The 21,818-nt window shown below is 36.4% G+C and overlaps 1 protein-coding gene across 1 annotated transcript in view; it reads left to right on the top strand.

Moving 5' to 3' along the window:
• CC3H8orf34 (chromosome C3 C8orf34 homolog) overlaps positions 1 to 21,818 on the top strand; it is a 405,008-nt gene that overhangs the window by 296,126 nt on the left and 87,064 nt on the right. The window contains 2 exon segments of the mRNA XM_045454994.1: positions 12,767 to 12,852; positions 19,838 to 19,914. Of these exon segments, the coding sequence (XP_045310950.1) occupies positions 12,767 to 12,852; positions 19,838 to 19,914 (163 nt within the window).

The raw sequence follows: 21,818 nt of genomic DNA, 5'->3' as shown, positions 1-21,818 counted from the left end.
TAGTGCTGCCTCCTAGTTTTAAAGCAAAGTTGTTGGTCCTATTTTGGAATTAGACATAATTTTCTTTCTTTTTTTTTTTTTTTAACGTTTTTATTTATTTTTGAGACAGGGAGAGACAGCGCATGAACAGGGGAGGGTCAGAGAGAGGGAGACACAGAATTCAAAACAGGCTCCAGGCTCCGAGCTTTCAGCACAGAGCCCGACGCGGGGCTCAAACTCACAGACCGCAAGATCATGACCTGACCCGAAGTCGGCCGCTTAACCGACTGAGCCACCCAGGCACCCCGGAATTAGACATAATTTTCAAATAGCAATAGCACTGTTGGACTTTATTTTGTTGTCATAATATGGGAAGATTGATTTAAATGACTCTTCCTATTATTTTCCTCATTTTTGTTTCCATATTGACAAAAGATGGGGTATCTTACGTAAGAAATAGGAACAAAAGTGAAAAATTATATTTCATATCATTATCTATATCTGAAAGATTCTTATTTATTCACTTGCTTGACATTCTGGACCTCCCTAGACACTTTGTAGTAAAATTGAAATTGCAATTACTTTCAATTATTTGTTATGCTAATTATCTTTATAATTGGGTCACAATTCCTGAATGGCCTGCATAAGTCATATCAAATGTATAATTATATTAATTTTATCTCTATTAGTGTCTTTTATTAATTAGTTCCATAATCACTGAACAGTTAATTAGCCTTACTAATATAAAATAAATATTTTAGAATCAAATCAGACTAAAGATATTATTACTGTTAAAGAGTACTGTCATTAAATTCTGAATTTTCTGATGACATTTCAGAATAAAAATCAAAATTTTTAGAGTATGTATTTATTTTCAATTACAAACATTAGTGCTCAAACCAGAGCATGAAATTCTCCAAAAGAAAAGCCAATAATTTTGATATCAATGCACTATAAACAAATTCGGTGATCATTTCACGAGATCAATCGATATGCACATTGGAAAAAATAAATTCTAGACTAAGATAGTTATATTTTACAAAACAGTATTTATATTCCCTAGTAAGTCACTGAATGTATTTCTTCTTGTAGAGTATTATGCCAGAAGATGAATTTTCCTAGTATATTTATGCCTTATTGGCTTTTCCAATTATGCAGACGTTTGTATTCAGTGTTGTTCCTTCCTAAGAATTTTAAAAAGATTGTTAATAAAAGAATGCCTTTATCTTTTCTGTTCTAATCTCTTCAAGGATGCCCCATACTTAACATTTTCTAAATGGATCTTGTTTGCCAGATCACCAACTTGCTTGTCAGAAAATTTTATTATGCTGCCCAAATACTAATAAATATGGCAGCTTAATATTGAGTCACTTGAAAAACATTTATTATCGAAGGTTATATTTATTTCACAGGGTTATGCTAAAAACAAACTTAAGCCAAGCTTTCTGTCCCACAACAGGCTTAAAACATAGAAAAGATCTCAAACTTGGAGACAGTGCTAAAGTAAGACTGACTCAATTAGCGATTGTTTATTGCCTGTTGTGGGTGCATCAGTGCTACATTAAAGCATGGAGGAAAGGGGAACCGTGTTTGTATCTTTAAATGTCTTGTATTCTCCTGTCCTTTATTGGAACATGGAGAGTTACCTTTATGGGGAAGTCAGATCATAAAATCCCCAGTTGGTACAGCCTTTCTGTTTGATGTAGAAGCTCTCTAAGCTCACCTTTCTTAGGCTATAACCTCAATACACAGTGGTTTCAGATTTCCAAGTGAATCTTCTCAGATTTTCCCTGTCCTCTTTCCACCAACCCTCCTAAGTAGATGGAACTTGGTAGGGTTTGCTAGGACTTCCTTTATTTTCTCCTCCCCAAAATGTACAACATTATCAAGAAGGATTGCTATGAGGCAGCCCGTGGTTCATTCCTTAATGCTGGTTCCATGACTACTAGCAATTTCTCAGGTTGTGATACTGCATATCACTGGCAATGTTTTCTCAGTTGCCATCAGCAGATAGAGCCCTACTAAAACATTACCTCTCTCTGATATAAAGTAATACCACTCATGATTTGGGAATTTCAGTATACCTCATAATTCTGCTAGTTACCACAACTGAATTCCAATTATTCCAAATTTTGTGTAACGGGAAAAGCAAAGAAAGGAACATAAGCCATCTGACTAAGGCAGCAAGACACATTATCTCTCCCAGTGCTATAGCATGAAAAAGTCTGACAGTGTTGAGTTTGTTTTTAACTACCAGAGAATGGGAGAGAGAATGGCTACATAGAGAAGGACTCAGCAATCTCACAGATGCTTCCAGGGGATCTGGGAAAGAAGGGTGGTCTTCTATCAGGTACATATGTGAGGCAGGCTTCTGTTTTAGTACCGTAAGGGGTCCCTGATTAAAGGAAGGAATGGCTAAGGAAGGAACAAAAGTTTTGGCAGTTTTCCAAAAGGGTGTTTTGGCTCCCCACACAATCCCATTTTTCAACCTGTTAGAAATCAGCACTTTAAAAAGACCTCTTACAGCTGCTCCTGAGCCAGATGCCTGCTGACCTGGCAATTCTCTGAGTTAGGCTAAGTACACAGCATCCTGAGCTCAAGAGGAATCTGACTCAGATTTTTAACCCATTGAGATGGAATCATACGTACTTGGGAATAAAATTTAGAGGTCAGCTAAAAAAGTCAATACTTAGCAATTTACAGAAAGAAAATACTAACATCCTCTGGTAGATCTCTCTCTATTTTTGGTGTTCTAGTCATGGCAACATACTATGACTGCCATGAGAATGGATGGGAAAAATCCATCTCCTTGCACAGCTGTGAAAAAAGGAGGCACTACAGAGGCACTTCCCTGGCCATGAGTATCAGCATTACCTGGGAATTTAGTAGAAATGCAAATCCTTGGGCTATATGCCAGACCTTCTGAATCAGAGACTCTATGGGTGGATCCCAGCAATCAGTGTTTTATGTCCTCTAAGGGATTCTAATGTATACTAAAAATTGAGAACCACTGGTCTACAACGTCAAGTAAGCACCTATTTCTATTTAGATAGATGTTTAAAAGGGCCCTCTCTAAGAATGATGGCAGACGCTGAAAGGATACCTCCACTTTGCCAGATTATCGACATGAAATCAGGTTAAACATGTACATGATGCTTTGCTGGAGGAAGCTTGAGGATTTCGATGCCCAGGGCTGCCTCTAGCTCAGGCATTCTGTGTTTGGCTGCTTTCTCTTGAAGTTTCTTTAGCTCCACGCAGTCTGGCAATTTGATCTTAATCCTTTCTCATGGCCACCTCAGATTCAGGAAGGTTGGAATGCCACAAGTGTCGTCCTTTGTGCACGTAATCATCTGGCCAAGGTATGTGAGTCAGTGGCCCACGTTCTGGTCCTATCTGCCTTGGTCCTAAAGCGTGCTAAGAATCAGTCCTGCTCCATGCCTGATCTTCTCTACCTTACTTTGTGTTGACAGTTTTACCTTTGAGCTGAGATAAAGCAGAAGAGATTGAAAACAAAACATCTTTTTCCGTGTGTGCTTTCCTTAGATTTAGCTTTAAAATTCTTAAGCCTCTGCCAGGAGAGTAATTAGCAGCCCAGATAAGAGGCCACCTATGGCAGCTATATGTCTGCAAGGGGCCCTGCAGGAGAGAAGGATGATTTTCATTAGAGAGTTACAGATAGTTTGCAGGCCCATATCTCACTCTCAGGAGATAGGAAGTTAAAAGGAAACTTTAGCAGGAAAGAGAGTGGCTTTTTATCTCTGTGTTACCATCAATCACTATATTTCAGAGGTTCATGATCAGACACACTTGCAAATGAGGGAGAGAATTTAAAAACCAATATTCAAGGAAAGCCCTCTGGTGAAGGAGGAGGTTATTCTACTCCATTCTGCTCTTAGGAAAAAATTGCTTCATCTTGATGCATTGTTACTTATCTTCAGGTGACCTCAACCGCAATAGATGAATGCTGGAAGGAAGATTTTTAAAATGAATATGCTAAAATAAGAAGGGAAATCGAGGTGCTGGAAGTAGGATTTGCTGGAGGCTCTGGAAGGTGGATCTGTGTTGAGGGTACAGAGAATGCTGCTAAGGAATCTGAGAGATGACATGAAAGGGCCAGAGTCAAAGTGAGCAGACATTCACCAGAGGGTCAAACGAGAATGGCCAGGGGAGGGAGAGGCCGAGGTGGTGTCAGTGGGTTTGGAAAGGAGTGTGGGAGGAAGAACGTCCAGATAATTTCCTGAATTATTCCCGGAACTGGGGCTGAGTGAAGAGGGCAGGAAAGTTCCATAGAGCAGCCACTCTAGGATAGGAAAAGAATTAAAATAAGTGTTTAGTGAATTCAGATAAATGCCATTTAAATTACATAGCTATTTCGAAGGGGCACAAATGTAAATGAATACGCCATAGTGTCCCCATAGTGTCAGCAGTCTCAGGCCTGATCTCTGACTTCAGGAAAGCTTGCTTGCAAAGGATTTAGATCATGCAAATACCATGCAGGTCTTATGCCAGATTGTGGGCTCAGGGCTCAGTGGAGAGCTTTGTCTTTGAAGCTCTCCAATAAATTTTTGGTGTTGATGACAATTTTGGCTTTTTTAAGACTTCAAAATTGAGTGAGTGACAATAAGTTGTTAGAATTTTTCTCAAAAAATAATCCTGGAGAAACATACTGGTATCCTAAAACGGAGTATTAACACTCACAAGGAGACTTAGAAATAACTCAATGACTGATATTATGAAAGAGGCTTTGTGAATTAAAAGCAGACTTTGGAAGGGGAAGATAAGTTAATTTCTAGCCATTTAAAGAAAATGGTTCAAAAGTTTTTAAAACTAAAACTGTTTATTGTGGTTCACTTGCTCCAATTGACATTTATTATGATATGTTATTTATTTTCTAGTGAAACAGAATATCTTACTCTTCAAAACAGCTGCCCTAACTAGCAGTATATCATAGTCTGAAGTTCTCTGTAGAGGTTTTAGAATCCAGAAAGGGCAAGCCTCACTCCACAGCTCCATCCAGTCTTTTCAGCATCTCCACATGGATATCCAGCCACCTCTCTACACCTCTACCTCCGTGTCTAAAATGCATTTTAAACTTACCATGTCCCCGATGAAATTCCACTTAATCCCCACCAAGTTTGCTTTCCCCTCAGTTTTCCTTAACTCAGCAAATGGTGACATGATGATTTCAGTTGCTCAGGACAGAAAAATGACATTGTTTATACTTCTCTCTCTTTCCCTCACTCTCTCTCTCTTGCTTTCTCTCTCTCTCTGACACACACACACACACACACACCTGATTTATCATGTACTCCATTGGCTCCAGCTATAGAATTCATCCACCATCAGTCCACTTCTTACCATCTCCACTATTGCCGCCCTTGGGGAAGCTCAACTCTCAACAAAATTGGTGGAATAGGCTCCTCAAGAATTTCTCTGCTTTCATGCTTCTCCCCTACAGTCTATGGTCAACCGAGCACATCCTTCTCAAAGTGTACGTCTGATCACATCACTCTGATTCCCACTGGCTTCCATTTTCATCATGGAAGAGGACTAGATATTTCAGCATCAACGTTCTAGATGACACAGTAGAAAGTCCTACTCCATCCAGCTCCAGCTACTCCCCTCTGTCAACATATCCTCCTAATCCCCTCCTCCTTCACTCTGCTTCAGTCCTTGGCCTCAGGACATTTGTGTGTACTATTTCCTCTCCCTGTGATGCTCTTTCCCAGACATCTATTTGCTTACTCCCTGACCTCTTCAAATTTTGGGTCAAATATTACTCACAAGTGAGGCCTTTCCTTTCCTTGACACACAATATAAAATTGTATAGTACACTTTCTCCAGACCTTCTCTACATGCCTTCCTGGCTTTACTTTTTTTTTTTTTTTTCTTTTCTGGCTTTACTTTTACATCCCCCATTTTGAACCAGATTTCTTACCAACAGTTGATTCTGTGTATTTCACTTGTTTATCCATCATCTTTAGTCAGTAGAATGAAAGCTTCCTGAGGATGGGAATTTGGTTGGCCATGTTTGCTGCTTCACCCCCCCCCCCCCCCCCCCTGCAGTACCTGGCACTCTCATAGACCCTCCTTACTTCATGCTGTTGATCTTCTGCTTTGGGATTATTGCAAACATTTCCCAAATGGTCTTTTAGATTTCACCAGTCCAAAGATGAATATTATTTTGTCAGTGCAGCTTTGGTCATATTAGGCATATAATCAAAACTTTCAAAGGTTTCCTACTATGTTGTCTAATTTCTCCTGTTTGGTGTGCAAGATCTCATATGAATCCATTTTATAACCTAGATGTGCTGTTTGTTGCTCTCAAAATAACTTCTCTCACTGAAGCAATCAATCAGTTGTTTTTATACTTGGTGTTCTCTCTCTGTCATTATTTACTTTATTACCTTCCTTCCCATCCCCGAAGGGCCCTTCTTTTTCCAAAGTAAACATAGTCTATTATCTCACTGCTCTTTATCTGGAACACTCCTCTCTCTCTCTCTCTCTCTCTCTCTCTCTTTACCTAATCAAACTTTTGCTTTTTCAAAGCTCAGTTCAAGTACCACCTATTCCATTAATGTTTCTTCAGTTGATCCTGATTTTTTTTTATCATTTCCTCTGAACTATATATACAGGCCAGAACTGTTAGCTTGGCACTTGATATCATGCATACCATAGTGTATTCAATTTGGTTCAAAGAAACATTTAATAAGGTGTCCATTCTAGTTAGATACTGCTTTCTTCCAGAAAGTATTCATGAAAGATTAAAATACATAATATGTTGCGTGATAAAATAAAAACAGAAGGATGAGTGCTCATGAATTTGAATGTCTTCTAGGCCAAAATGAAAAAGTAAGAATTCACTTATTTGAATCTTCTCTCATCACATCACATAGTTCAATCGGATTGACAATACCAGAGATTTAAAGGAAAGGAAAATATGTCTCCTTTTTGAGTGTTTTGGATTTTTTTAAGTATAAAAAAGAAGTGGCACTAATCATCTCTCTTCTCCCACTGCTTACACTATTCAAAACTTCCTCATCTGAATGGAAATGGCTGGGAGAAGTGTGTTTCTACTGACCATTTTGGACTGGGACTGGACTGCTACTTGGCCCCATTTTTGGTTTCCTTGCTTCTTCTTATAGAATTAGACATTGGGATCAGCCAAATCTCAAAACATCCCCAAACAAGCAAAATTTGAACCAATACTGTACCTACCATTCTCCTGAATGAGCTTCAATCTTCTTTCTATTGACTGGTACATTGTTCTTAAGTCTACCTTATAAGACCCAGGAACTTTTTGATAACATATACTTAACAAATATCTATTGATCATATACATGTGGTACCATGATAGGCTCTGTGATAGGCATTACAACAGTCTCTGAGGATGCTCTTTTTCATGGCTTTGTTCACTGCTAAGACTGACTCAATGGAAGCTGATTGTTGACTCAAAAACTTGGAGAAAGAGTTTACTTACATTTATAATAGCCTTTCCTTCAGTCAGGTCTCAGTGGTCAATATAAAATTAAATCTGGTTGATTTATCTTAAACCCAAACACATTTACTGTTGTTATCTGCCCCACTTGTATGCCATTTCAAATACCTCTTATCAGCAACTGTATCTGCACATGTTTCTAATTGTGGCAGCCAGCTTTGTGCAGGTGTAACCCTCAGCATCTCATTTTCGCTAGTATCTTTTATGTCTTATTTCCTGCCTTGGGATGGCCAGTGAGGATCACTCACAACCAAGTTATGTGCAGTTTAAAAGTTCAGGGTTATCAAAGCTCATAGACCACCCTTGACCAGGAACCTATGGATAAATTCTTTACCCTTTCATACTTCAAATGGACACGTTTCATAAGAATCCTCAGAATTCTTGTGGGATTATGCAGAAGCTGCCTATACAGGGGCTGGCTCAATAACCCATCCTTATATTGGCTTTCTCTCCTTTTGTGTTTTACTCCCATGTCCTTCAATCCTGCCGCCCAGATCATACAAACACTTGCACATAAGCCTCTGTCTCATGCTCTGCATTAGGGTTAACTAGGCTAAGAGCTGCTTAACCCTAAATATACACAGGATATTTTTACCTCTTTTCAAGAAAATATAACTCTATTATCATATTCTGTAGAAAATTCCTCATATATATAGGGTGAGCTCTATCTTCCTGTCATTATCTCCAAGGTGAACTAATCACTAGTTAAGAAATATCTTTTAGAGCTTACAATGTATCAAGTTCAACCTAAGCTAGGTTCTAGGGACAGGAAAATAAAATTCCTGCCTTTAAGACTTGGAATTTATTGACAAACAGACATCTGAACAGACAATTAAAATATAGTAAAGAAAAAGCCATGGTAAAGATGTGCATAGGTGCTAAGACTTCTGGAAGAAAAGCTTCTGAAAAGATAAGAATCTAGAATGAAAAAGTAGGATTAAGCCAAAAGTAAAATGGGGGAAAGTAAGTCACATCAGAGATAATTATATAATAACACAGAGACTGAATAAAAACATCTGCAAAAAAGTAAAAAGCGGTGGTGTTTATGGAGTATAAAACAAAAGAAGAATTTGCAGAGATAGGTAGGAGTTGTGTGATAGAGAAACTCAAATGACTTGATAAGGAAGCCATAACTCATCTTGCAGGTGATGAAAATCCAGTAAAAATGGTAGTTCTTAAACTTTTTTGAGCCAAGGATTATTTTGAAAATCTGGTTGAAGTTATTGTCCCCCTGTCCAAAAAGAGCACATCTGCCAAAAACTTTTCATTCCATTTCTCGTGAATTATTGTGATTCTCATAAAACCTGCCCACAAACCCTCTAAAAATACTAATGTTAAGATCTCTTGCACTAAAATACTTAAATCATTAGAGTAATACGGTTGGATTTGTTTTGAGTATGCTGGTAGCCATATGGAAAATGGATTTTTGGAGGGCCAGTTTCTAAGTATGACTATCTGTGAGGACATGATATAATAATCTAGGTAAATCAAAATAAGCAACAATATTATAGTGATGTATAAAGAAGTGATGGATTCAGGACATCTCCTTAGGAGGTGTAATTAGCAACACTGCAACTGATTAGCCATGTGGGATGCAAAACAGGGTGATGATGAAAAAGTTTGCTTTTGGATATGTTGCCTTTGAGATGCTCATGGTGCATCCAAGTAAAATGTCCTTACAAAAATTTGAGCTGAGGATTCTAGATAAAGATTTGAAAAATAGCGATCTCTCTGTGGCTAAAACCATGAGTAGATGAGCTGATTCAGGGAGGTGGTGTAAAAAAAGAGTGGGAAAAGAGTGTTCATACAAAGTACAGTTGACAGTTAAATAAAAACAAGGTGTGAAAAGCTCCTGTTTTATATGACAATTAGAAGGTTAGAGAGTCATTTCATTTCAGAATGGTAGAGACACAAACCAAATTAAAATAAGTTGAGGAATGAATGAAAACGGTGGAAGCAAAGACGCTGAATGAAGAATATTTAGGGAGGTTGGCTCAAAGAAGGATGACCAAGAAAAAGCAGCTGTTAAATGTTTGGGATAACTATGGGAGGGATTTTGTTTTGTGTTTGTTTGTTTTTTAAGGCTGAAAGACAAATGAGCTTGCTTCTATGCTGTGGGAAATGAACAGTGGAGATGAACAGAATCAATTGTAGTGGATAAAATAAATTAAGGTCCAAGAGAGAGATGAGTTGATGGGATTCAAATCACCAGTCTAAGTGGATGGTCTAAGCCTTACACAAGAGAGAGAGCCCCTCACCCTTTGTGAATTGGCAAAGTGGTAAATACTGGTTGGGGTGAAGGTAATTCTGTAGGTGCTGTGTGAGGGAGAGTAGCAGATCTTTATTCCTTAACATACAGTTTTTCTAGGTGACCTAAAAAAGAGGTTATAGTTTTGTAAAGATTTTGAAAGGAATGGAAGACAGACAACCAAGAAGACCAAGTTTAAAGTTGGGGACCATTGACTTGTAACTCACCAATTCTAGAGTGTCCGATTTTCTCCAGCATTGCCCCAGGTGCACATGTGTAGGAAAATGATGGATTAATACAAAATTAGGGTCTGGTTGGTCAGTAATGACAGGAGGATGTAGGTTCATGGGAACTGAGAACCACAAGTCCCAGCTGCGTAGCGCAGAACTGGAGTCAGGAGAGGCCAGATACCTCGGAGAAAATAGAAACTGGAGACCTGTATTTGATTGAGGAGAAAGTGTGAAGGATAGCGAGTTTGTAAAAGAGCCTAAAAGAGGCGAGTTTGTCGTTAGAAAACAGAACATTGGATTGAAATATTGCTGATACAGACCAATTTGGGGTTGTCTGTCCTTGGGCTAGGGAAGGTGAAGTAAAAGGAAAGATCTCCAGATTTGAAATAAGGGATTTGAAATTAGTGGGTAGATACACAAGAACACGAAAAGCATTCAAGATAATAGTGACTTGAGTTGAAGAAGAAAAGTTTGAGTCCGAGCAAAGTCTTTACAGGGAGAAAGAAGGAAGGTTAATATTTCAAATTCTGTGTTATCTGAGGTCAAGGGATTAGGCAGCCTCCTTTGGAGAGGAGGCGCTGTCATGGTCTTAGAGGAAAAAAGGGATGTAATGTTCTGAGAAGACAAAAGGGTTTTGATGATGACAAGAAGGAGCAGGAAGCATTTTGTTTAGGGACTGAGAATGCAGAAGAGTGTTTCATATGGAAAAGGTTTTAGAAAGCAGAGAAAAGACTTGGGAGTATAAGTAAAACTCTTGTAGTGTAAAGAAAAAACAGATTGAACTTTTATTAAGACTGTATTTCCCGGACTTGCCCACATAACCCTTGTTTGCATAGTGCCTATTAACCTCTTACAGAAGTAGTGCTGTGTGGATTACAGCTCGGGAAACATTGGCAGAGCGCTCAAGGATAGCAGGGCTGTGAAGCATTCCACAATGCAATTGCTGCCAAATCACGGTAAATCCACCTCTTAAGGTATCTGGAGGGCAGTGTTTGGACAAAGATGAGCCAGCTCCAAGGCCACCCAGTTTGTTGGGTTGTTTGCATGGCCATTTATCTTTTCGACTCAGCTAAACTGAAGTCTGTGAAATCAGGGTCATTTGTAATTTATTTACATCTCTACAACATTAGGCTTATTATGGAGTATGTTAATAAATACTAAATATTTTTATGGAAGCTTTCAATAAGCAAAAAAAAATTACAACTTAGTTTTTATTTTTTGCTTCTTTCTGCCTTTGTTGGATATTTATTTTCAATTTAGGTTTTTTGAGATACCTAAATTGAGATACCTAGATGTGTTGACATTCATTGCCAATTTTGAATGATAAATTTTACTTATACCTTTCATATCACTTGTTTCTACATACTTTCTCTCTTTGAAACTTTGATGAAATGGTCCTAGATAAAGAAAATGCAGAAAAGAATATTTGATATTGTAGATTAGTAAAGTATTTACTCTAATATTGGAAATAAACAAAATAAGAAGAAATAATTGGGCAGATTTGACATGTAGTTAAATCATTCATTTAAAAGTGATGCTGCTCTTTCAAAGTAAAATTTAAAACCTTAATTCAAAGTAAAGTCAATCAAAAAACATAAATTCACATATATTTGATCAAAAAGTGTTATGACTCTCAGGAAATTACCCTTGATAATTCTTTAGTTAGCTTATGTAATACAGTAAATATGGTTTTGTGTATAAAAGGTAATATGTGAGTATTAATGTGTACTATATACAAAAATGTACAAAATTTAATACTGAATAAAAATGAAAATATAATTTATAATATTTATAATTACACAAAACATAAAGAGTCATACATATATGCTTTAAATTGCAAAAGTGAAATGCAAATTATTTTGTGATTCCACTGTGGTATATAAAAGCAAAGATGTAAAATAGTTGAAAAGTTGAACTTTTGAGCATGGTGCAGGTGTGAATTGTACTTAAGTTTGTATTTTTAAAAATAGTAATGCTATTTGTTATGCCTTTATTAATAGTCTCCCGTGAGGGCACTTGCCTGTAGTTCAATGCAAGAAAAAAGTAAGGCACTGATAGAAACTTCCAATCTCTGGATTATTTGATATATTGTCCTCCAACATTAGCAGACCTTATTCTTAGGACCGAGTTCCAACAATGATGGATAACCACTCTTCGGATAGAGTGGTTTCATAGTATAATATAAATCCAGACTGTTTGAATTAGGTATTGCTAGTCTCGCTATAGCAAGGTGCATACAGAAGCTCAGAAATATATTGCCCTGAAAGTGTCCATGGGTCTTCCCTTCCTGAAGACCCAGCGTCTTGGAGAACCCCGGGCAGTCATACATATTAGGAATCCTCACTGCCAGTGTTGAGACTTACCTTGATGTGCAGGCCTTTAAGCTCAAGTTTGGTGAATGTGGAGAACTGTGTTTGATGAGCCGCTATGTAGAAACCCTCTTCTGCCCCTGGACCCAGAAGCCAGGAGAGTACTCTGTGTGGGACTCTTGCTCCGCTTCCACTCACTTCCCCGTTGTAGTTTCAGTGAAAACATTTGCTTACAAACCTTCCTCCAGTGAGGCTGAGAAAAACAGCAGATTCTGCCTACACTAATCTTGCCATGAACATAGGAGAAAAGATGATGAAAGACTTATCCTTAAAGGTTAGAAAAGCAAAAACACTATATGACAAATGCTTTAGTAAAACTTTAATTCCCTTGTGAGGAAGCAAGTCTGATTTTAAGTTTAGAAGCGATGTCCTCGTAGTATATAGTTCACATTTCACAAGTCAACACTATTTGAGGTTTCAATGACCATTTTTAATTATTTAGGCTTCAAGGAGATAACCTGGCAGAAAGGACAGAAGAGACGTCACAAGTACTTCTTTCTCCAGATGAAATAGTCCCGGATTCTTTGGGTAAGTTTTAAATCCAACAATATTTACTGTAACTTTAGTGGCACTTGAAGGAAAGAAAGAAAGAAAAAGAAAGAAAGAAAGAAAGAAAGAAAGAAAGAAAGAAAGAAAGAAAGAAAGAAGCTAAAACCAAAGATCTCACCCCACACCAAATCATGGTAATGGCCATTCACATGTCCACCATTCCCTCAGGCTGTGTGCGTCAGGAGGTTAAGGGCAAAGGAGAAAGGAAGCAGGATGTGTGGATTCTGAGGAGCAGCCTCTTAATGTCTGTGCCTGTTTTAGGTACAAACAGGTCAACTATATGTTGGCTACTCGCCAAATTTTGTCCCTAATTTCAGCTTGCTTTTGTAATGTACATTGCTTATTCTCATTTTCACATCATTGAACCCTTCAGCCTTGCCTGCCAGAATGTCAACATCATATTTGGTTTTCCTCCCTCTGTCTCAGCCCTATATTAAGTTGGCCTCGAATCATGTCAGTGTTACCTCAGAATTCCCCCTCCAAGCCAGCCTCCTCCTCATTTCCCCTGACACTGCCTAGTCTGTGTTTTCGTCCTCTTCCTCTGCCAAGGGTAACAAACCTGTAAATAGGCACTCCTTGTACTATCTTATCTCCTTTTAGTTCATTAGCTTTCTAAACATGAAGATGCTTATTTCATTCTATTTTCTATGGGACAAAATTCAAACTCCTTCACACAGGATATTAAGATCATGTCAGGGCACTTCAAAATGTTGCCTGAATAAGTAAATAAGTAGATGTAATGCCACGACAATGACGTCTAAGATAAATCACTGCATCATTATTCAGTATTCTAACTAGATGCAGTTGTTAAATCCAATTGGGCTAGTTAGAAAAGAAACTATAGAAAAATATTTTCCTTACATTTGGATAGAGAAGGACATATTAAAGAAGATGGGAAAACACGGGATACAGGAGTGCTGATGCATAGGGGCACTTGTACCTCAATGTTTATAGCAGCACTTTCAACAATAGCCAGATTATGGAAAGAGCCTAAATGTCCATCAACTGGTGAATGGATAAAGAAGTTGTGGTTTATATACACAATGGAATACTACGTGGCAATGAGAAAGAATGAAATATGGCCTTTTGTAGCAACGTGGATGGAACTGGAGAGTGTTATGCTAAGTGAAATAAGTCATACAGAGAAATACAGATACCATATGTTTTCACTCTTATGTGGATCCTGAGAAACTTAACAGAAGACCATGGGGGAGGGGAAGGAAAAAAAAAAGGTTAGAGAGAGAGGGAGCCAAAGCATAAGAGACTCTTAAAAACTGAGAACAAACTGAGGATTGATGGGGGGTGGGAGGGGTGGGAGGGTGGGTGCTGGGTACTGAGGAAGGCACCTGTTGGGATGAGCACTGGGTGTTGTATGGAAACCAATTTGGCAATAAATTTCATATTTAAAAAAAAAAAGAATAAGGTGGGAAAAAATCCCTTAACATTAAAAACAGTATTTTAATTCAACTACAGAGTGTTAAGAACTCCTGTTCATCAAGAGATGTCAGAAATAAGTAAATTGATAAGCCATAAAATAGCAAAATACACTTACAACATATTTGTCACTGATTAAAGATTAATATTTAGAATACATAAACAATGTACAATTTAATAAAGATCAACAAACCAATAGAAAAATAAGCAACAGATACGAATAGATATTTCACAGAAGAGGAAACACAAATTGCCAATGAGCACATGAAAAATGCTTGACTACTTTAGTAATCAAGGAAAGGCAAATTAAGACCATAGAAGGATGCTGTTTTACAATCTTTGGCTTGATGTTAATTAGGAAATCTGGCAAAGGCAAGTGCTAGTGAAGACAGAGATCAAAGGAAACTCATACACTATAGGTGGGGTATAAACAATTTTGGAAACAGTTTTCCATTATTTTAAAATCTTGAATATTCATATACTCTAAAGCTCAGAAACTCTACTTCTGGGTGAATATCCTTGAGAAACAAGTCTCCTGTACCATAAAATGTGAACAAACTTTGTTGATATGCTGGTGGACAGGAAAATGGATACACTGTGGAATTATTGCATTATAGGAAACTGCGTTTCAAGTACACACATAGGATGAATGAAATCAGAAGTGTGCTGGTAAATGTTAACACAGCTTTCTTTGGAAAGAAAGCCCTGATTTGTAGAGAATGATGCTTTCGATGATGTAAATACTCTCACCATATCTGATTTAAAGCAACTGATCTGAAAATGACAGTGGGTCTTCCAATTCAGTATGGGCAAGTCACAGCTCACAATTGAACAAGTCTTAAAAGCATAATATTGATTGGACAAAAGTAAGTCATAGAATGCCATTTTTGTAAAGCTCAAAACTAGCAAATCTAAATAATATCTTCTTTAGGAAAATATACATAAGTGATAAAACTATATTTAAAGAAGGGAATTAAAGACTCAGGATGATGGATGTCCTCAAGGGATAAGGGAAACAAGGAGATGGGATAAGGAAGGTGCTCACAGGTATATGTAGGTTGCTGGAAATGTTCTAATTCTTAAGTTAGGAGGTGGGTTTGAGGTGTTTATCACTGTGCTTTGTAACCTGAATATACTATATATATATATATATACACACACATATATATACATATATATACATACATATATATATATATATTTAATCTACATATATATTGTATACAATTGGCCCTTGAACAATATGGGGATTTGGGGTGCTGATCCCCTGAACAGGCAAAAATCTGAATATAACTTTTGAGTCCCTAAAAACTTAATTGCTAATAGACTACTGCTGATCAGAAGTCTTACCGATAATATAAACAGTTAACACATATTTTATACGTTGTATGTATTATATACTATATTCTTATAGTAAAGTAAGCTAGAGAAAAGAAAATGTTAAGAAAATCATAAGAAAAATACATTTATGGTACCGCACTGTATTTATTGAAAGAAATCCTGTGCAAGGGGACCCATACAGTTGAAACTCATGTTGTTCAATGGTCAACTGTATATACTTTTTTACATGTCAAATATTAACAACATTAAACATTAAAAAACAAAAAAAACAGGGGCGCCTGGGTGGCTCAGTTGGTTGAGCATCCGACCTCAGGTCGTGATCTCACGGTCCATGGGTTCGAGCCCCACATCAGGCCCTGTGCTGACAGCTCAGAGCCTGGAGCCTGTTTCAGATTCTGTGTGTGTCTCTCTCTCTCTCTCTGACCCTCCCCCGTTCATGCTCTGTCTCTCTCTGTCTCAAAAATAAATAAACATTAAAAAAATTAAAAAAAAAACCAAAAAAACAAAGTATTGTGGAACATAAACCAATGTGAAGGTAGCACAATACAGGAAATGATAATAGTTTCTATATACCTAAATCTCTTGCAGTACTGATGAGATTACACACTACCATGATAGACCTTTAACACTGACAGTGAAAGTTGAACAATGTGGTGGTACTAGGAACATGGAGGACCCAGGCTGGCCATTTGGTGACGCTGTAGCTTTTGGAGTGTCTGGCTTCTTCTCACTGGTAGTCTTGCATGTGTACCTTTACGTAAGCCATTCTTTCCTGATTCATAGTAAATTCTTTCTCCTTCCCTCTGCCTATTCAGATCCTGTGTTCTAAGATCATGTCAAGTCTCCCTGGTGTCTAGCCCCCACCAATGTTGTTTGTTTGTTTGTTTGTTTGTTTCCTTTTTCCTTAATAGTTTTTTAATTACTTCTTGTGTTTTCTTCTCACTCGATTGGATTATATGCTTCTTGAGGTCCTCTTGTGTTCCCCATTATGCCTGTATAAAACTAGACACAAAACAGATATTACTTAATTACTGGCTTTTTAATTTTATCAAAACCACTGAAATCCACTAATCCACCAAGGAAATATATATCCTTCCACAATCACATTTTCATAATAACTGAGTATTGTAGGGATTTAATTTTTTTGGAAAATTTAACGATGCATCATCACTAACATGTGGTTGATTATACCTATTCGCATCCACTGGAGGAAAAATATTCATTAAGTTCCTTCTTGAATTTCTTACACCCTGAATTTTTCACATTCAAATATTCGTAGACCTAATCAGCAAATGACAAAATATAAGTTTCTGATTCAGTACACTCTTTTCCACTTAAGTTAGATCATTAGATTCAGTTATTAAATATTTTTGGCATTATCCAAATGTGCTGATGTGATTTTTATGTGAACTGTACATCCAAATTGAGCTTGGCTCAGTAAACATACATATTTTTATGTGTAGGTATAACTTTTCTGCATAAAAAACCTGTTGTGACATAAAACAGGAAGAGTAAAACTAATGAGAGGAAGAAGTTGGATATACCTAAACAAAACATTGTGATAAACTCTACAGATTTCTAGGTTCCTGCCTGCACACCCAGTCAACCACACTGGCTAAGCTTCTATTCTGAGTGCTGCCAGATACTCTTAGATTTTGAAAAAAATTACTTTATCTTCCTATGCTTTGGCTTCTTCTTCTCTAAAATGAAAAGACAAGACAAACTCTCTAATATTGAGAAACTTAGGTACTCATTTTCCCCTCCATGTGATTGAAAAAAGCTCAAAGTTCATTGTTTGTATTTTGAAAATCATTTATACTTTATTAGTAAGTAAATAAGTAAGTATACTTTTATACAGAAGTTGTTCTGGAGCAGACAGAGCAAAAAAGCTTGCACATATGTACCCACCAATTATTGCTAATAAGCAGTGAGCTCAGACACTTAAAAAATAGAGTGTGCTTCTCCACGCATTAAATGCTAAGATTTTATTTTCATGATGTCTCTTGTCCCTACTGGTATATTAGACTGATATTTTGGCACTGGATTTGGACTATTTACAAGGGTCCTTTCAACTCAATACTGTTTAATATGGTCAGATATATAAATTTGCAAATATTGTGGTAGCACTTCATAATTGTTCCTCTGCACTAAGTTGAATGGACCTCTCTATATTGTAGATCTCACTGGATATGGCACCAATAACCAGGAAGAATTCAACCAAAACAAGAACAGAACAGAATGTAAAACCAAAGAAAGCTACCACTACCTTCCCTTTATAAATACTAATTTCTCTTTAAAAAATTAATACTGTAAAGGTATTCAAATATATTCTGAGAGAGATAGTCATAGAAAATTATCTTGCTCAACTTGTTTTGAAAGCATGAAGCTGAACACCTGGCACAGAGGTATTTATTGAATTTAAATGAATATACAAATACATAAATAAGTGGATGAATGAATTGATTAGTACATACATGCATCAAAAATCAAACAGAATGACAATACTCTTTAAAATTAACTCACTGAGAAGAACTTGAGAACTCACTTATAGTGTGGTATTTCTAAATTTAAAAATCAACAAATTCACAAGAGGGTTGGTTTTCTTTTTCTGTATATGAAATAATTTGCTTTGTAATATTGAATAGAACATTTTAATATTATTTACTAAGTCAATATTCTACTTACATAATAATTTCAACACATAAGTGAAACAAAAATTAGTGAGTGAATACCAAAATTACACTATTATTTGCTCTCACAGTTATGTAGAATATAATTCATCTTTGCAGGACTTAAATTATGCTAATTTATACATTCTAATTTAAATAATCTACCTACTGTCACCCTTACAACTGGGTTTTAGTAGATAGAGGTTCAAGTACTCATCATAAATGAATTAATATTTTTGAACTTGGTGTAATTCTCATCACCTATGTTGATTTTATCAACAAAAATTTGCTTCTTTTTTATGTCATTGTTCTGTTTGGAAGGGCAGTAGATAACATTTTAAAATTCATCTACAACTGGAGAAAATATGTCATTCTCCCAAAGTTAGTTTTATGTTGGAAAGAATTATGTGTTCTAAAATGAAATCTACATTTACATCTAGATAAACTATGTGCATTGGGATTTAGTAATTTTTCTTCTTGAACCTAAAACTCTGAATTATTGGAGACAGAGCTCCATGGTTCAAAAGCTATGATTATGGATTTGTGCTAAGCTTTCCATGGTCTCCCTGGTCTTAGGTGACCGTTAAGGGTTTGAAGGATTTAATGCTCCGATTTTTTTCCCAGAGTGCACATTTTATGCAGCAGACAAAATCTGCCTGCATATGTATGTGAATCTAAAGGAAAGTCTTCAGGGAATCATGGCTCTTTCAAATATTAATAAATATAAGAAATCAATTTTAAAAGTTTCCAGTGATTTAAAATACCCTCCTCTTAACTGATTTTTAAAATTTGAATAGAAGGTTATTAAAACACAAAGTCTTTCTAATGCTCCACATATCTATCCTTATTGCAGAATTATTTATAACCCTTAGAATTCCTTGTTATCATTAACTTAACTCAGCAGATATATGGGAAGTCTTGCCATCATTTTATTCGTGTATTTGAAAGCCAATACTCACTCCTCAAGGTGAGTCAGGCCAAGTAATTACAACTTCTCGCTTGATACTTAAAATGGAAAACCCACCACCATTTAATAGTATGTGCCTTTCTCCAAACTTTTCATAATTTGCCATCCCATTTAATAAGGAGAACGCAAATCTGTGCTTAAGTATAGCACCGATATATTTTGGCTTAAATATAGCCAAAAGTAAGGGGAGAAAAGATAGTCAGTAGATAAAACAAACAAATATAAAATTACAAGACAGAAAATGGACATTAAATAAAAGTTCCAACAGTGAGCTGAATCATCCACCAAAAGAAAGCTCGCTCTAACATAACTGTAGCCGTTATACATTTTTTATTTCATTGTGCCATTCTAAATTAGAAATACGGAACATTTTTCGTATGTTGTCTTTAAGCTAAATAAATAACATTCTAGACTTTATTCTAGCTCACAGACACTACAATTTTTCAATAACCAATTCAGTCATTTTAATATCCTTCTCATAATAGGTTCATGTATCACAGTGTTAGTAAGCAATATGTGACAATAATATATTCACTCTTTTTGTAAAAAATAGATTCTTTACCAGGGACTGAAGAAGCACTAATGGAAGAGGGGGAAGAATTTGAGAAAGCATCTAAATTGACAGGACCTGTAAGTACACTCATTTACTTCCTTTTTTTTTAATTCCTAAAACTAATGTATATTACCAATAGGAAAATCTAAAAGGAATAGGAAATGATATTCTTTAAATGGAGAAGTATCTTCAGATGTGCATCTGGTATATCCCACATAGTCATGCTGAGTGCTTGTACCAGTAGGTGGTCAGCTCGATTACAGGTATACAAGTGAGGCTGGACTTAGCTCTTTCAGCAATTGGGGAAAAAGATTTGAATAAGTTAGGAAAAACTAAGTTCTGCTTATTAACTGCTGGTTTGTGCACGTGAATATTCTAAAAGATTATGAGCTGCCATGCTAACCTTCGTTATGTTTAACTATACACATCTTGATAAAAATCAATTGTTTTGCATATCCTGAATGTTTACCTATAACATAAGCTTACTATTATTGGTTGTGAAGTCTTTGTGATAGTTTTTGCTACACTGTGTCTCTTCAATAGAGTAGATTGGGAGAAAACCATTAGGTTTAAGATTTTCAATCAAATTTAGTGTTAAAAGAATAAACACAGAAAACATAAAATCTGCATGTAAATTAAAAATATAAAGTTCATGAAAGACTTTAAGTTGCTATCAAAGTCTTGCATCATCTTAAATTTAATATTTAAACTGGGTTTATACACTACAATATTCTCCTCATTAGCCTGCTAGGGCAGCTGTAACAAAGCACCACAGACTTGGGGGTGCTTAAACAACAGAAATTTCTTTCTCACAGCTCCGAGGCAAAAGTCTGAGATCTGAGTCTTAAGATTGGTTTCTTCTGAGGCCTCTCTCCTTCCTCTTAACTGATCTCCAGATATTAAAAGCTGGTAGCATCTCTCATCTGAGACTTTTTTTTTCAGCCAAAACACAATCTGTTCTTTCAACAAATTCTTACACTGTAGTTTTCAAAGATTTCAGTACCTCTGATACTTTCTCTGAGCATATTCCTGTTTGCCAAGCTCCACTGTAAAGTGTTGGTTCTGCCACCACCAAACCCAGGGTTCCGAATAGTGTTCCCACATCAGAAAGTATCACTGGGGATGTAGTTGATACAAATATTATTTTTGGATTATGATCTGGGGTTTTATTAACTTTTTAAAAAGGAACTTTCTGGCATTTATAAAATTCAGAATGTTTGGATAGTCTCATGATGACAAAGACATGTCACCATTCAGGTGGTGACAATGTTTCATTCGTTACTGTTTGCAAACAGTTTTTAATCATCTGTGAATTTTGCCAAAGTCCAGGTATCTCCCTCATAGGTAAAGGAATGCCACTACACTCTTTTCCTAATCACTTTCTAAAATCAAGATAGATCCTGTCCCATAGTATTTGGCTTGCGTACTAATGCCTAATAACCCAAAGGGGTTATTACCCACGTGATTTCAAACTGACCTTGAGAGATTTTCGCTTTCTTTTCACAGTGCTCACAAAGTGCTTTCCTAATGCAAAGATTTGTTCTAAGCCAATTTAGCTTGTTTTCACTTATCAGTTATTAGACTTCGGATTCTTAAAGATTCTACGATTCTATTTAATGTCAAAATAACTAATTCTTTTGAGAAGTATGCCGAATATAAATAATACATGTATAAATTTATATCGGGACCCTGAACATAATTTCTACTTGACAGCTGCTTTTATTATGAAGAAATCATGGATTACAGAAAAATTCAGATGATACTTTAGAAGCAAAATCCCTAAGTAATATTTTTTAAGATTGGATTTTTGGTAAATCAAAGAGAAAATTGTGGCTTTATCTAAATATTAATGGAGAATTGGAAGGAAGCTCAACTTTTTTCGTTATTACCGTAAGAAATGCAAAATACTTCAAAGCAAATTTTGAGTCACATCCTGTAAAAATATAAACATGCCACAAATGTTGAAATCCATCTAGAGTAG

The sequence above is a fragment of the Leopardus geoffroyi genome, chromosome C3, assembly GCF_018350155.1.
Source record: "Leopardus geoffroyi isolate Oge1 chromosome C3, O.geoffroyi_Oge1_pat1.0, whole genome shotgun sequence".
NCBI classification, from domain to species: domain Eukaryota; kingdom Metazoa; phylum Chordata; class Mammalia; order Carnivora; family Felidae; genus Leopardus; species Leopardus geoffroyi.
This window is presented reverse-complemented; position numbering and strand designations above follow the sequence as displayed.